The sequence below is a fragment of the Acanthochromis polyacanthus genome, chromosome 3, assembly GCF_021347895.1.
Source record: "Acanthochromis polyacanthus isolate Apoly-LR-REF ecotype Palm Island chromosome 3, KAUST_Apoly_ChrSc, whole genome shotgun sequence".
NCBI lineage: Eukaryota > Metazoa > Chordata > Actinopteri > Pomacentridae > Acanthochromis > Acanthochromis polyacanthus.
Genome location: NC_067115.1, coordinates 46758958 through 46773603, shown reverse-complemented (window position 1 = coordinate 46773603; position 14646 = coordinate 46758958). Strand labels below are relative to the sequence as shown.

Below are 14646 nucleotides of genomic sequence, written 5' to 3'. Positions count from 1 at the left end.
GACATTTGCTCGGCTTTCTCCTTCTCTGCTGATGTTCACCAGTTTATTGTTTCTAAAACCCCTTCAGGAAACGTCATCGTTCACACGGAACATCTCAAATCTTTTGAAGATTTGGAACATCAGTAAAGCAGACACGTAAATGTTTAGCTCCACCATCACGTTGAATAGGATTTAAAGGAGCACAAACATGGCAGCGGTTTTTATTTCCCCAAAGCAGAACCATTATGAGCTGGATAGAATGGTCTGACCACTCCGTGTTTAAACAGCTGGATAGAATGGTCTGACCACTCCGTGTTTAAACAGCTGGATAGAATGGTCTGACCACTCCGTGTTTAAACAGCTGGATAGAATGGTCTGACCACTCCGTGTTTAAACAGCTGGATAGAATGTGTCTGACTGACTACACTTTTTTGTTTAAACAGCTGCAGCTTTAATGCAGATTATTTTCTGATGGAGTTCAGGCGTTGCTTTCCAACAATCCTCGTGTGTCTACTGTCAGCTGGGTCAGATCTGTTGTTGAACCTGTCGTCGTCATGGTTCCTCCTGCTGCTCTACCTGAGGTGAGAACATTGAAGCTCATCTGGTGACACAGGTGTGAACTCAGCGACCGCCCCCTGGTGGACGGTTTCATCCTGACATGATTGGGTAGAAACGATGACACTCCCATTGTAGAGGCTTAAGACGAGGTGTCGCGTTGCCATGACAACAGGAACAAAAGGCACTTACCCTGGCTGGCAGTGACATCATCAAGAAAGCGACAGGTTGGGGTGCGGGGGGGGCGATGAAATAGTCTCAGGTGTGTTTTTTTTTCCACTAAAAATAATGTTTACATCAGTCTTTGTTGCTTTTTTTTCGTGTGTGTGTGTGTGTGTGGTGTGTGTGTGTGTGTGTGTGTGTGTGTGTGTGTGTGTGTGTGTGTGTGTGTGTGTGTGGTGTGTGTGTGTGTGTGTGTGTGTGTCGGACACAGAGCTGGACTATGAAAGCTGTAGCCTCCAGGCAGGACGCCGGTTTGGCGGCTACATGCTGGAGAACCTGCAGCGTTTGTGTCTTGTGTTGTGTCCCGTCACCTCCAGGGGGCGCTGCTGCAGCGCTCTGCACTGATTGTATGCACATGAAGGAGGGATCTGGATCTGAGGCTCCAGGTTCGGTTCAGTGGCTCCTGAAACATTTAGCCGTCGTGAAAAGAAAAAGACAAAACATTAATGAAACCAAAGTAAGAAGTTGGTGAGTTTCAGATCTTTGTTGGGCTGCTGGTTCTGGTTCTGGCATCATTAGAGCCCGATTCAAACTTGGTCCATAATTAGACCTGACCCAAACCAGACCAGAACACCAGTCCAGTGAGCACCTGAAAGGACCAGACCACCACCCTGGGCGGGATGTGATCCGATGGTTCTATGGGGGTTCTGGGAGTCTGTGTGGGGGTTCTGGGAGTCTGTGTGGGGGTTGTTTGATATTCCAGCAACGTTGGTTCAAAGCTGTGATGAAGGCTCTGAAGAATCAGCCACTGCTCTTTGCTTTCTTAGTTTTTTAAATCGTTGAAATGTGAAAAGAAAATGTGAAGCGACTCGTCGTTGAAAACAACTGAATGAAAACCGTGTACAAAGTGAAAATGTGTGTAAATAGCCATCGAAGCGCACGTCGTCTTCGGAGACGCAGCGACTCATCACTCCACGCTTTTAATTTATTGCTGTGACACTATTTATTTTTACTTTGGTTCCGTATGTACAGTGAAACATTCGTCCTATTTATGTTACTTGATCAATAAAATTGGCTTTCATCTGTTCACTGGTTCTGTTGTTAGTTAGACCTGTAGGAACCAATACAGCACTTTAAATATGACCTTCATCCATCCGTCATCATCTATACACTGTTTAATCCACATTAGAGTCATAGGGGGTGGAGTCTGTCCAGCTAAACTGAGGGCGAAGGTTCACCTGGACAGGTAACAGTCTATCACAGAGCTACACATTGACACCTACAGTTTAGAATCAACAATTAACCTCAGCATGCCCCTGGACTGTGAATGGAACCTGGAGAACCCAACAGGAGAACCATGGATATCTATCTAATTGTTTAATGTATGTTGTTTATCTTTTGGGCTTTATCAAAACAACTAAACTGACCATAGGAGCTCTAGTAAAATGTTTTTTTCTCTGGTGGGTTTATAAAGATGTTTTCTCCTCTCCTGACCATGACAACAACTAAACACAGAGCAGGAGCAGCTGAAGGTCACATTAAAACGTGGATTGTCCTGTTTGTGACTGAGTGATGCTCTCAGCCTGGGCGGGACCCGACCAGAACCTGGACGGAACCAGAGCCGAGGATCTCCAGCAGGCGGCGCTCTGCCTTGTGTCGCTGCTGCCAGTAAACCTGCAGCAGAAGAAGAAGCGGCGGCGCAGAGCCAGTTAGCAGTGGGCTAACGAGAATCTGACACCACCGGGATGTCTACGGCCTCCAAAGTGGTTCTGGGAGTTTCTGTGGTTCTGACTCTGAGCACCGTGGCTGCCGTCCACCTCAAACAGTCCTGGGACAGACAGGTAACCCGGTCCGGACCGAACCGGTCTGCTGCATCTAGCAGCGGGCTAACAGTTAGCTACAGCTAGCGGTTACCGGACGGGTAACGGGCAAGTTTATCTTCTAAAGTCAAACCTCACTGTGTCTAACGGACAGACTGCAGCTCACCGCCCGGTACCGAGCCGAACTTTAGCCGCGCTTTTAAATTAATAATACTAAAACACAGAAGCTAACTTTGTCAAGCTAGCAGGTAGTGAGCAGCAGGGCGACCTTTTCAAAGTAAAAGCTTCAGATGACCTCTGCAGCAGGACACAGTTCAGTAGATTAGATTTTTATTCATCACATGTTAAAATAAGTAGAAATACAAGGATAAAAATATGTGAAGCTGTAATATACAGGAAATACAAACAAGTCAAATTGTATTAATAATCATCTGACGTCTTACCGCGATCAAGCCAGCCCTCACTGCGAAACGCTTGGTCAAACTGACCCTCACTGGGAAAAGCGGTGCGCGCATTTACTAAACAATACGTCAAGAGCGATCTTTTTGAAGCTATCGTTATTATTCAAGCATATGACATCCGCTAAGAATCACTTCAGTCGGATGTGGAATTTCAGAATAAAAGCCCCCTGAAAAGCCATATTTATTTAGATATATCATGTACATTAGGACTGCCAATAACTGCCAGTTATTATTCCACTGTTCCACTTCAAATTGACACTACTCTACCTCAAGAAGACACAGAGTGAAAATCAGGTCAATCTGATGTGGAATTTCAGAATAAAAGCCCCCTGAAATGGCATATTTTAATATATATCATATACATTAACATCCATATTTCTCCCAAACTGCCAGTTATTATTCAACTGTTCCACTTCAGATTGATAGTACTCCACCTCAAGAAGACACCATGTCAAAATCAGGTCAATCTGATGTGGAATTTTGGAATAAAAGCCTCCTGAAATGGCATATTTATGTATATATCATGTACAGTAGCATTCATATTTCTTCCAAACTGACAGTTATTATTCAACAGTTTCACATCAGATTCACACTACTTTTACAAGATAATTTCACCCTAACAAAGATATCATATTTAACATTTTGTATTCATTCTCAAAAAAGAGGGGTGGTGCTGCTACTTCTAAAAATACTGAAAAAATAAAACATAAACTACAAAATAAGCTAAATAAAGTCATACTTTGAACAAAAGATAACCGTAATAAAAACACAATATGGCACACAATTATAGAGAGTCAAACTTTATTTGTAAATGACATAACTGTCCAAGACTGATTTTCAGCCATTTGGCCTGTTACTGTGAAGAAATGGAAAATATTTTCACAATCATTTTAATTCTAAGAAAAAAAAAAAATGCTCACAATAGCCGAGAAAACGACCTTATAAGATTATAGTGAAATGCAAAAGTTCAAATGGCTTTTATTCTGAAATACCAAATGAGACTGACAAGATTTTAATAGATGTCTTCCACAGGTGGAATCCTATCAATCTGAAGTGGAACGGTTGAATAATAACTCGTAGTTTGGGAGAAATATGGATGTTAATGTACATATATCTAAATAAATATGGCTTTTCAGGGGGCTTTTATTCTGAAATTCAACATCAGATTGACCTGATTTTCACTCGGTGTCTTCTTGAGGTAGAGTAGTGTCAATCTGAAGTGGAACAGTGGAATAATAACGGACAGTTTGGGAGAAATATTAATCCTAATGTACATGATATATCTAAATAAATATGACTTTTCAGGGGGCTTTTATTCTGAAATTCCACATCCGACTGAAGTGATTCTTAGCGGATGTCATACGCTTGAATAATAACGATAGCTTCAAAAAGATGGCTCTTGACGTATTGTTTAGTAAATGCGCGCACCGCTTTTCCCAGTGAGGGTCAGTTTGACCAAGCGTTTCGCAGTGAGGGCTGGCTTGATCGTGGTAAGACGTCTTCAGCTTTTAATGTGACGTAATGAGACGTCACAGCTTTGTTTGACCTTCAGTCTGAGAAACCGTGACGTTACATCCGAGAAACTGAATGTTTTGGTGTTCCTGCTTAAAAAGTAATCAGATGTTTTATCTTCACGTGTTGGTTCGTCTGTTGACTGTTTCCTGGTTTAATCGATCAGATGTTTGTTCCTAAAATGTACAAAAATGTGGATGAGAGTTTCCTCAGATGTCCTGTTTAGTCCAAATACCTTCAATTTTACTGTCAGAGAGAAAAGAAACTAGAAAATGTTCACGCTGAAGTAGCTGAAATCCCAGAACTTTGACTGATTATTAAAAGTTGGAGATTAGTTTGAAAGCTGAGAACAAACTAAATGTTTGTGTGTATCAAACAGTCTGAACTCTGTGTTATTTGTGACCGTCTAATGAGGAGAAAAAGTGTTTTAGAAAGTGAAAGAACATTGAAGAAACCCAGTTTTAGAAGCAGTTGTTCTCAGTTTGTTTTGTTTTGATGGAGTAACTGTTTAACGTGAGCTCATTATTCTGGAGGTCAGAGGAGGAAACAAAGGTGTCAGCTTCTTACTGTGGTTCATAAGACCTGTAGAAGTCCAACATGGAATATGGTTTCTGAGTCCTGGAGGTTAGGGTTGAACACCCAGCTGGACACCTGGAGGGTCCAGAGGTTCTAGAGGTAACATCTCTCTGGTTCTCTCTGCTCAGCGTCTCCACGAAGGTGTGGTTCGAGATCTGGAGCGTCTGGAGAGGAAGAAGGAGAACCTGAAGCTACTGGAGGAGCAGAGGATCCTGACCAGACAGCTGGAGGAGGAGAGGAGACGCAGGGAGGCAGAGCTCCACCCACAGGACACCTGAGACAGGTAGACACTAAAACACCTGCCCACATCTGACGGCCAGCTCTGAACGTAACATCGGTTACCGTGGTGATGCGTCCGTGCTACACCGAAAAGTCGACCTCCCTGCTGAGTCTTTGGTCTCTTACTCCATCTCTCAGGTGTGCTGCTGGCCCAGACCTGACTCACCTGTCCTACCTGTCCAGGTGTGCTCCTGTACCTGAAGCGTGGGGGATGGACAGCAGCAGCGAGCAGCTGGGTGTGGGGGAGGACGAGGCGGCCTGCACGTCTGCATCAGAAGGCCTGGAGGAGGGGGAGGTGGAGGGAGAGACGCTGCTGATCGTGGAGTCGGAGGACCAGGGCTCCGTGGATCTGTCACATGACCACAGCGGGGACTCACTGACCAGCGACCTGGGAGAGGACGCCGACGGGGGCTGGGCCTGCGAGGACATGTCCTTCTACTGCGACCGCTGCCACAAGTGGATCCCTGCAGGTGAGCGTCAGAGGCCACAGGTGAGCGTCAGAGGCCACAGGTGAGCGTCAGAGGCCACAGGTGAGCCTCAGAGGCCACAGGTGAGCGTCAGAGGCCACAGGTGAGCGTCAGAGGCCACAGGTGAGCGTCAGAGGCCACAGGTGAGCGTCAGAGGCCACAGGTGAGCCTCAGAGGCCACAGGTGAGCGTCAGAGGCCACAGGTGAGCGTCAGAGGCCACAGGTGAGCGTCAGAGGCCACAGGTGAGCCTTAGAGGCCACAGGTGAGCGTCAGAGGCCACAGGTGAGCGTCAGAGGCCACAGGTGAGCCTCAGAGGCCACAGGTGAGCGTCAGAGGCCACAGGTGAGCCTCAGAGGCCACAGGTGAGCGTCAGAGGCCACAGGTGAGCCTTAGAGGCCACAGGTGAGCGTCAGAGGCCACAGGTGAGCGTCAGAGGCCACAGGTGAGCGTCAGAGGCCACAGGTGAGCGTCAGAGGCCACAGGTGAGCGTCAGAGGCCACAGGTGAGCCTTAGAGGCCACAGGTGAGCGTCAGAGGCCACAGGTGAGCCTCAGAGGCCACAGGTGAGCGTCAGAGGCCACAGGTGAGCCTCAGAGGCCACAGGTGAGCGTCAGAGGCCACAGGTGAGCCTTAGAGGCCACAGGTGAGCGTCAGAGGCCACAGGTGAGCGTCAGAGGCCACAGGTGAGCGTCAGAGGCCACAGGTGAGCCTTAGAGGCCACAGGTGAGCGTCAGAGGCCACAGGTGAGCGTCAGAGGCCACAGGTGAGCCTTAGAGGCCACAGGTGAGCCTTAGAGGCCACAGGTGAGCCTCAGAGGCCACAGGTGAGCGTCAGAGGCCACAGGTGAGCCTTAGAGGCCACAGGTGAGCCTTAGAGGCCACAGGTGAGCGTCAGAGGCCACAGGTGAGCGTCAGAGGCCACAGGTGAGCGTCAGAGGCCACAGGTGAGCGTCAGAGGCCACAGGTGAGCGTCAGAGGCCACAGGTGAGCCTTAGAGGCCACAGGTGAGCCTTAGAGGCCACAGGTGAGCCTTAGAGGCCACAGGTGAGCGTCAGAGGCCACAGGTGAGCATTAGAGGTGTGTGGGTGTGAACAGTCTGACTCTGTCCTCAGCTCAGCTCCATGGAGAGCAGCCCAGCTACCTGAAGGGAGACAACTTCTTCAAATTCACCTGCTGTGACTGTTCTGAGGACGGAAAGGAGAGCTTTGAGAGGATGAGGCTCACCTGGCAGCAGGTAGGACCACACACACACACACACACACACACACACACACACACACACACACACACACACACACACACACACACACACACACACACTCTCACTCACTACTGGTCAGCTTTCAGCAGCTGTGTGTGTTCTCCAGGTGGTGATGTTGGCCATGTACAACCTGTCTCTGGAGGGGACGGGTCGGCAGGGATACTTCAGGTGGAAGGAGGATATCTGCGCTTTCATTGGCCGACACTGGAACTTCCTGCTGGGAACGAGGTCACCTGATGTTTCACCTCTGATCTAGTGTCTCCTCAAACTGTGGAGGTTCTCACTCATCCAGGTCCTGGTGATGGAAGGAGCTTCAGGAGAAACCAGCTGGAAGTTCTGGAACCTCCTGAACCTCCTACCATCTCCTCATCCTGTAGATGTCCTATCTTATTTTTTTGTCATTTTGTGTCTCATTTTTGTCATTCTCTGTCTCGTTTTTGTTGTTTTTTTGTCTCTTAGTGGTGGTTTTATCTCCTCATCCTGTAGATGTTTTTCTATCTCCATGTTTCCTCTCTACTCTGCTCATCATCAGTAGATGTTTCTCCATGCTGGATGGATCTCCAGCTACCTGCTGCTCTGTTAGTGACTGCTGGTTCTGCTGGTGCGTTGCAGGAAGAAGACGTCGACGTGGTGGAGCACGGTGGCCGGCTGCCTCTCGGTCGGCAGCCCCACGTTCTTCCGCTCAGGAGCTCAGGAGTTCGGTGAACCCGGCTGGTGGAAGCTGGTCCAGAACAGACCTCCAACGCTGCGACCGGAGGTGGACAAAGCCTCCACCAAGGCCAAAGGTAACCTGCACTGGAACGGTAGCGTCCAGGTGAAGGGCGTCTGCTGACCTCAACCTTCTGTTTCCTGCAGCCTCCAAACCCACGGTGGACCCCATCATCACCGTGGAGGGTCTGAGGAAACGGGGCGCCAGGAACCCTGTGGAGAACGCCATGCAGCTGAAGGAGAAGCGCTCCCGCACCCAGGAGGCCAAAGACATCCGGCGAGCTCAGAAGGAGGCGGTGGGCGGTTACATGGACCGCAGCGCCTCCTCCACGCCCGTCAAACTGGCCGGAGGTCGCAGCACCGGGCGCCGCCCCGATCTGGTCCTGGAGAAAGGCGAGGTCATAGACTTCTCCTCCCTCAGCTCCTCGGACCGAACTCCACTCACCAGCCCCTCCCCTTCTCCTTCCCCCGACTTCTCCGCCCCCGGAACCCCCGCCTCCCACTCAGCCACACCCAGCCTGCTGTCAGAGGCCGACCTCATCCCCGACGCCATGCCGCCCCAGGCCCTGTTCCACGGTGAGACGCCGTCAGTTACAGACCGAGTTACAGTTAACAAGTCATGAAATCAGATAATCAATATATTAACCAATGAGGCAGAAGATGGATGCATGTAATGAAGTTCAGTTGTAGCGCCTGTACTAGTGTTTGTAGCGCCTGTACTGGTGTGTGTAGCGCCTGTGCTAGTGTGTGTAGCGCCTGTACTAGTGTTTGTAGCGCCTGTACTAGTGTTTGTAGCGCCTGTACTGGTGTGTGTAGCGCCTGTAGTAGTGTGTGTAGCGCCTGTACTAGTGTGTGTAGCGCCTGTACTAGTGTTTGTAGCGCCTGTACTAGTGTTTGTAGCGCCTGTACTGGTGTGTGTAGCGCCTGTAGTAGTGTGTGTAGCGCCTGTACTAGTGTGTGTAGCGCCTGTACTAGTGTTTGTAGCGCCTGTACTAGTGTGTGTAGCGCCTGTACTAGTGTTTGTAGCGCCTGTACTAGTGTTTGTAGCGCCTGTACTAGTGTGTGTAGCGCCTGTACTAGTGTGTGTAGCGCCTGTACTAGTGTGTGTAGCGCCTGTACTAGTGTGTGTAGCGCCTGTACTAGTGTGTGTAGCGCCTGTACTAGTGTGTGTAGCGCCTGTACTAGTGTTTGTAGCGCCTGTAGTAGTGTGTGTAGCGCCTGTAGTAGTGTGTGTAGCGCCTGTAGTAGTGTGTGTAGCGCCTGTACTAGTGTGTGTAGCGCCTGTACTAGTGTGTGTAGCGCCTGTACTAGTGTTTGTAGCGCCTGTACTAGTGTGTGTAGCGCCTGTACTAGTGTTTGTAGCGCCTGTACTAGTGTTTGTAGCGCCTGTACTAGTGTGTGTAGCGCCTGTACTAGTGTTTGTAGCGCCTGTACTAGTGTGTGTAGCGCCTGTACTAGTGTGTGTAGCGCCTGTACTAGTGTGTGTAGCGCCTGTACTAGTGTGTGTAGCGCCTGTACTAGTGTTTGTAGCGCCTGTACTAGTGTGTGTAGCGCCTGTACTAGTGTTTGTAGCGCCTGTACTAGTGTTTGTAGCGCCTGTACTAGTGTGTGTAGCGCCTGTACTAGTGTGTGTAGCGCCTGTACTAGTGTGTGTAGCGCCTGTACTAGTGTGTGTAGCGCCTGTACTAGTGTGTGTAGCGCCTGTACAAGTGTTTGTAGCGCCTGTACTGGTGTGTGTAGCGCCTGTACTGGTGTGTGTAGCGCCTGTACTGGTGTGTGTAGCGCCTGTACTAGTGTTTGTAGCGCCTGTACTAGTGTTTGTAGCGCCTGTACTAGTGTTTGTAGCGCCTGTACTAGTGTTTGTAGCGCCTGTACTAGTGTGTGTAGCGCCTGTACTAGTGTGTGTAGCGCCTGTAGTAGTGTTTGTAGCGCCTGTACTAGTGTGTGTAGCGCCTGTACTAGTGTTTGTAGCGCCTGTACTAGTGTGTGTAGCGCCTGTACTAGTGTTTGTAGCGCCTGTAGTAGTGTTTGTAGCGCCTGTAGTAGTGTGTGTAGCGCCTGTACTAGTGTTTGTAGCGCCTGTACTAGTGTGTGTAGCGCCTGTACTAGTGTTTGTAGCGCCTGTACTAGTGTTTGTAGCGCCTGTAGTAGTGTTTGTAGCGCCTGTACTAGTGTGTGTAGCGCCTGTACTAGTGTTTGTAGCGCCTGTAGTAGTGTTTGTAGCGCCTGTACTAGTGTGTGTAGCGCCTGTACTAGTGTTTGTAGCGCCTGTACTAGTGTGTGTAGCGCCTGTACTAGTGTTTGTAGCGCCTGTAGTAGTGTTTGTAGCGCCTGTAGTAGTGTTTGTAGCGCCTGTACTAGTGTGTGTAGCGCCTGTACTAGTGTGTGTAGCGCCTGTACTGGTGTGTGTAGCGCCTGTACTAGTGTGTGTAGCGCCTGTACTGGTGTTTGTAGCGCCTGTACTAGTGTGTGTAGCGCCTGTACTAGTGTTTGTAGCGCCTGTACTAGTGTGTGTAGCGCCTGTACTAGTGTGTGTAGCGCCTGTACTGGTGTGTGTAGCGCCTGTACTAGTGTGTGTAGCGCCTGTACTGGTGTTTGTAGCGCCTGTACTGGTGTTTGTAGCGCCTGTACTGGTGTGTGTAGCGCCTGTACAGGTGTTTGTAGCGCCTGTGCTGGTGTTTGTAGCGCCTGTGCTGGTGTGTGTAGCGCCTGTACTGGTGTTTGTAGCGCCTGTGCTGGTGTTTGTAGCGCCTGTACTGGTGTTTGTAGCGCCTGTACTGGTGTGTGTAGCGCCTGTACAAGTGTTTGTAGCGCCTGTACTGGTGTTTGTAGCGCCTGTACTGGTGTGTGTAGCGCCTGTACTGGTGTTTGTAGCGCCTGTACTGGTGTGTGTAGCGCCTGTACTGGTGTGTGTAGCGCCTGTACTGGTGTGTGTAGCGCCTGTACTGGTGTGTGTAGCGCCTGTGCTGGTGTTTGTAGCGCCTGTGCTGGTGTTTGTAGCGCCTGTGCTGGTGTGTGTAGCGCCTGTGCTGGTGTGTGTAGCGCCTGTGCTGGTGTGTGTAGCGCCTGTGCTGGTGTGTGTAGCGCCTGTGCTGGTGTGTGTAGCGCCTGTGCTGGTGTGTGTAGCGCCTGTGCTGGTGTGTGTAGCGCCTGTGCTGGTGTGTGTAGCGCCTGTGCTGGTGTTTGTAGCGCCTGTGCTGGTGTGTGTAGCGCCTGTACTGGTGTGTGTAGCGCCTGTACTGGTGTGTGTAGCGCCTGTAGTAGCTGTACTATCTGTAGTTTTCGTGTTCTCTGTAAACCGATCAGTCATTGATCTGAACTGATCAATGGTTGATCGATGACAGAATTGTTACAATTGTTTGTTTCCTTCCAGATGATGAGGAGATGGAGACGGAGGGGATGATCGACCCTGGGATGGAGTACCTTCCTCCTCCCAGCTCCAGCCTCGCCGCCCGTAAGAAGCTCCGCCCAGCACCGCCTCACATCAAACGTGAAGCCGAGAGCGAGGACGACGAGGGCCGCGAGCGCGAGGATGACTTGGAGGACGCGGTGGGACGAAGCAACGGTCCCCCTCTGTCCACCGGGGGGTGTGGTGGAGCCGGCGAGCGGAGGAGGATCGGTCATCCTGACAAAGTCGACGGCGGCGGCGCCCAGAGTCCTCGCTACACCGCCCTCAGCCTGTATGAGGAGAGGATGCTACTGCGCCGGCTGGACGCCTGCCCACTAGCGCTAGCCGTCACGCCGCAGGCCAAACGCCTCCACAGGAAGCTGCTGGTGCGGCAGGCGAAGCGGCAGAGAGGGCTCCCCCTGCTGGATGTGGACCGAGCCGTCAGCGCCACCCTCAGCCTGGTGGGAGGGATCTACGGAGCCCAGGAGGCGGGGGCTCTGCTGGGAGGCGGAGTCAAAGGGAAGTACTGCACCAACAGCCAGGAGCTGCGCATCCTCGACCGCTTCCAGGTACGTACAGCTGCTTTCTGCAACGTTCTCTACAGCAACGTTCCCACAGCGTCCACAGAACGTCGTAGGAGCTCCAGGAGAAACCAGCCGGACTTTGGAAGATGTTTCTTGAAACGTCTTCCAGAGTCCGGCTGGACCTCCAGGACCTGGATGAGTTTAACTCATGATGGGGCACCATGATGAAGACTTCTGAGGAGGTTCATGACCTCCAACCAGAGCGGATGTTCTGACACTTCAGGAACCAAACATTTGATGATCCTCAGTGCTCTGGTTGAAATTTCTCTACCAGAACCTAAACAGAACCTGTTCAATGTTTGTCCAGATCAGCCCGTCCAGCAGAAGAAACGTCCAGAAGAACTCCGTGTCCTTCTGGCACCGACTGATGGGAGCCGAGGGCAGTTTGGACCAAAGCATCAAGAGTCCGTATACGTCCCGGATCCTGAAGCCCTACATCAGGTACAGTACTCCATCTACAGGGACACAGTACTCCATCTACAGGTACACAGTACTCCATCTACAGGTACACAGTACTACAGGGACACAGTACTCCATCTACAGGGACACAGTACTCCATGTGCTCCTCTGTTCTTCAGGAGGGATTATGAAAGTCGTCCGGTGAAGTTGCGGCTGCTGGCAGAGATCCGAGCGTTTCCTCACAGGAAGGATCCTGATTGGCTCCCTGAGGCCGACGCCCCCATTGATTACTGCTACGTGCGGCCCATTCACATCCCCTCCGTCAACGCCATGTGTCACGACAGCTTCTGGCCCGGCGTGGACCTGTCGGAGTGCCTGCAGTACCCCGACTTCAGCGTGGTGGCGCTCTACAGGAAGGTGGTGGTCGGCTTTGGCTTCATGGTTCCAGACATCAAGTACAACGAGGCCTACATCTCCTTTCTGCTGGTCCATCCCGAGTGGAGGCGGGCCGGCATCGGAACCTTCATGATCTACCACCTGATCCAGGTGAGACACGGTTCCTCCACGTGTTCTGATCAGTTCACTCCAAGTCATTTATGTGAATTTCATGTTTTCAGAGTTTAACATTTTTATGTCTTTAGCTTCAAAATAACATTTTAGCTGAGAAGTCATTTATGTGGATGGATCCATATTTCTCCTAAAATCCAGTCTCTGTGGAGGCTCTGCCATCAGTAGAACCTGATGGGTTGAAGTTGGACCAAACACGGTTCCAGTTTTGGATGTTCCATCACTAAACTGTAGTTTCTGTCTGGTGACTGATGTTCTCAGCTGGAATTAGCAGAACGAATAGAAGAACTTTATGGTTACTGAATCTAATTAGAGCAAACTGATAGTTTTTGGTGATTTATTCACTGAAACGTGATTTTGAACCAACCATGACAGTTTTTGTCTGATTTTCTTTGGAGAAAACATGTCAGACATCCATCTCAGATTTCATGTAGAAATGTAAAACAGTCAGTGTTCTTCTCAGTCCACACATGTTGGAACGTTTCATCTGCAGAACCGGCTTTGACCACTCAGATGCTGTTCAGTGCTGATGTCATGATGTGACATCATGTGTGTGTTGTGACGTTGTGATGTCGTGTTGTGATGTCGTATCGTGACGTTGTGATGTCGTGTTGTGATGTTGTGTTGTAACGTTGTGATGTTGTGTTGTGATGTCGTGTTGTGATGTTGTGTTGTAACGTTGTGATGTTGTGTTGTGATGTCATTTCGTGACGTGATGTCATTTCGTGATGTCGTGTTGTGATGTCATTTCGTGACGTTGTGATGTCATTTCGTGATGTCGTGTTGTGATGTCGTATCGTGACGTTGTGATGTCGTGTTGTGATGTCGTATCGTGACGTTGTGATGTCGTGTTGTGATGTTGTGTTGTAACGTTGTGATGTTGTGTTGTGATGTCGTGTTGTGATGTTGTGTTGTAACGTTGTGATGTCGTGTTGTGATGTCATTTCGTGACGTTGTGATGTTGTGTTGTGATGTTGTGTTGTAACGTTGTGATGTCGTGTTGTGATGTCATTTCGTGACGTTGTGATGTTGTGTTGTAACGTTGTGATGTCGTGTTGTGATGTTGTGTTGTAACGTTGTGATGTCGTGTTGTGATGTTGTGTTGTAACGTTGTGATGTCGTGTTGTGATGTCGTATCGTGACGTTGTGATGTCGTGTTGTGATGTTGTGTTGTAACGTTGTGATGTCGTGTTGTGATGTTGTGTTGTAACGTTGTGATGTTGTGTTGTGACGTTGTGATGTCGTGTTGTGATGTCGTATCGTGACGTTGTGATGTCGTGTTGTGATGTTGTGTTGTAACGTTGTGATGTCGTGTTGTGATGTCGTATCGTGACGTTGTGATGTCGTGTTGTGATGTCGTATCGTGACGTTGTGATGTCGTGTTGTGATGTTGTGTTGTAACGTTGTGATGTTGTGTTGTAACGTTGTGATGTTGTGTTGTGATGTCGTATCGTGACGTTGTGATGTCGTTTCGTGTGTCTCCAGACCTGCATGGGGAAAGACGTGACGCTCCATGTGTCGGCCAGTAATCCCGCCATGCTGCTCTACCAGAAGTTTGGCTTCAAGGCTGAGGAGTACATCCTGGACTTCTACGATAAATATTATCCGGTGGACAGCACCGAGTGCCGCCACGCCTTCTTCCTGCGACTGAGGCGCTGACAGCTGTAGCTCCACCCCCTGACCATGTGACTGTTTCAGGAACAGACAAATGAAAAGCGTTTCCAGAAAGACTCGGCTGTGTTCCAGTCTGTAAATGTTTCTGTCGTCCAGTCAAAAAGTTCCCCTTCAATCATCTGTTTTTAGGTTTTTATTTCTGCAGGTGTGAGGTTCATGAGTCTCCAGCAGGAGGCGCTGCAGGAAGCAGGAGAAGCTGCTAGTTGACTTTTTAACTGAATGTTCTGGAATAAAGTGACTCCTCAAACAGGTTCA

At 49.7% G+C, this 14646-nt stretch overlaps 3 protein-coding genes across 5 annotated transcripts; all 3 read left to right on the top strand.

Moving 5' to 3' along the window:
* The first annotated feature begins 2344 nt into the window (after window positions 1-2344).
* LOC127533095 (protein PET117 homolog, mitochondrial-like) lies at window positions 2345-5666 on the top strand. 2 transcript variants are annotated; one of them, XM_051945309.1, is made up of 3 exons: window positions 2345-2537; window positions 5194-5348; window positions 5528-5666. In XM_051945309.1, exons 1-2 carry the CDS (start codon window positions 2442-2444, stop codon window positions 5341-5343), a joined length of 246 nt encoding a protein of 81 aa, XP_051801269.1. In that variant the 5' UTR covers window positions 2345-2441; the 3' UTR covers window positions 5344-5348; window positions 5528-5666. The 2 variants fall into 2 exon arrangements, with proteins under 2 accessions (XP_051801269.1, XP_051801268.1); XM_051945308.1 differs by having other exon boundaries at window positions 2346-2537; window positions 5483-5630.
* Window positions 5556-5993, top strand: LOC127533094 (cysteine-rich protein 2-binding protein-like). Its single transcript, XM_051945306.1, has 2 exons — window positions 5556-5854; window positions 5975-5993. Exons 1-2 carry the CDS (start codon window positions 5556-5558, stop codon window positions 5976-5978), a joined length of 303 nt encoding a protein of 100 aa, XP_051801266.1. The 3' UTR covers window positions 5979-5993.
* A 911-nt stretch (window positions 5994-6904) lies between these two features.
* Window positions 6905-14642, top strand: LOC127530195 (cysteine-rich protein 2-binding protein-like). Of its 2 annotated transcripts, none has more exons than XM_051945300.1 (8): window positions 6905-7044; window positions 7178-7299; window positions 7684-7856; window positions 7927-8355; window positions 11153-11736; window positions 12059-12192; window positions 12330-12696; window positions 14203-14642. In XM_051945300.1, exons 1-8 carry the CDS (start codon window positions 7024-7026, stop codon window positions 14374-14376), a joined length of 2004 nt encoding a protein of 667 aa, XP_051801260.1. In that variant the 5' UTR covers window positions 6905-7023; the 3' UTR covers window positions 14377-14642. The 2 variants fall into 2 exon arrangements, with proteins under 2 accessions (XP_051801260.1, XP_051801259.1); XM_051945299.1 differs by having other exon boundaries at window positions 12059-12234; window positions 12273-12696.
* The last annotated feature ends 4 nt before the right edge of the window (window positions 14643-14646 follow it).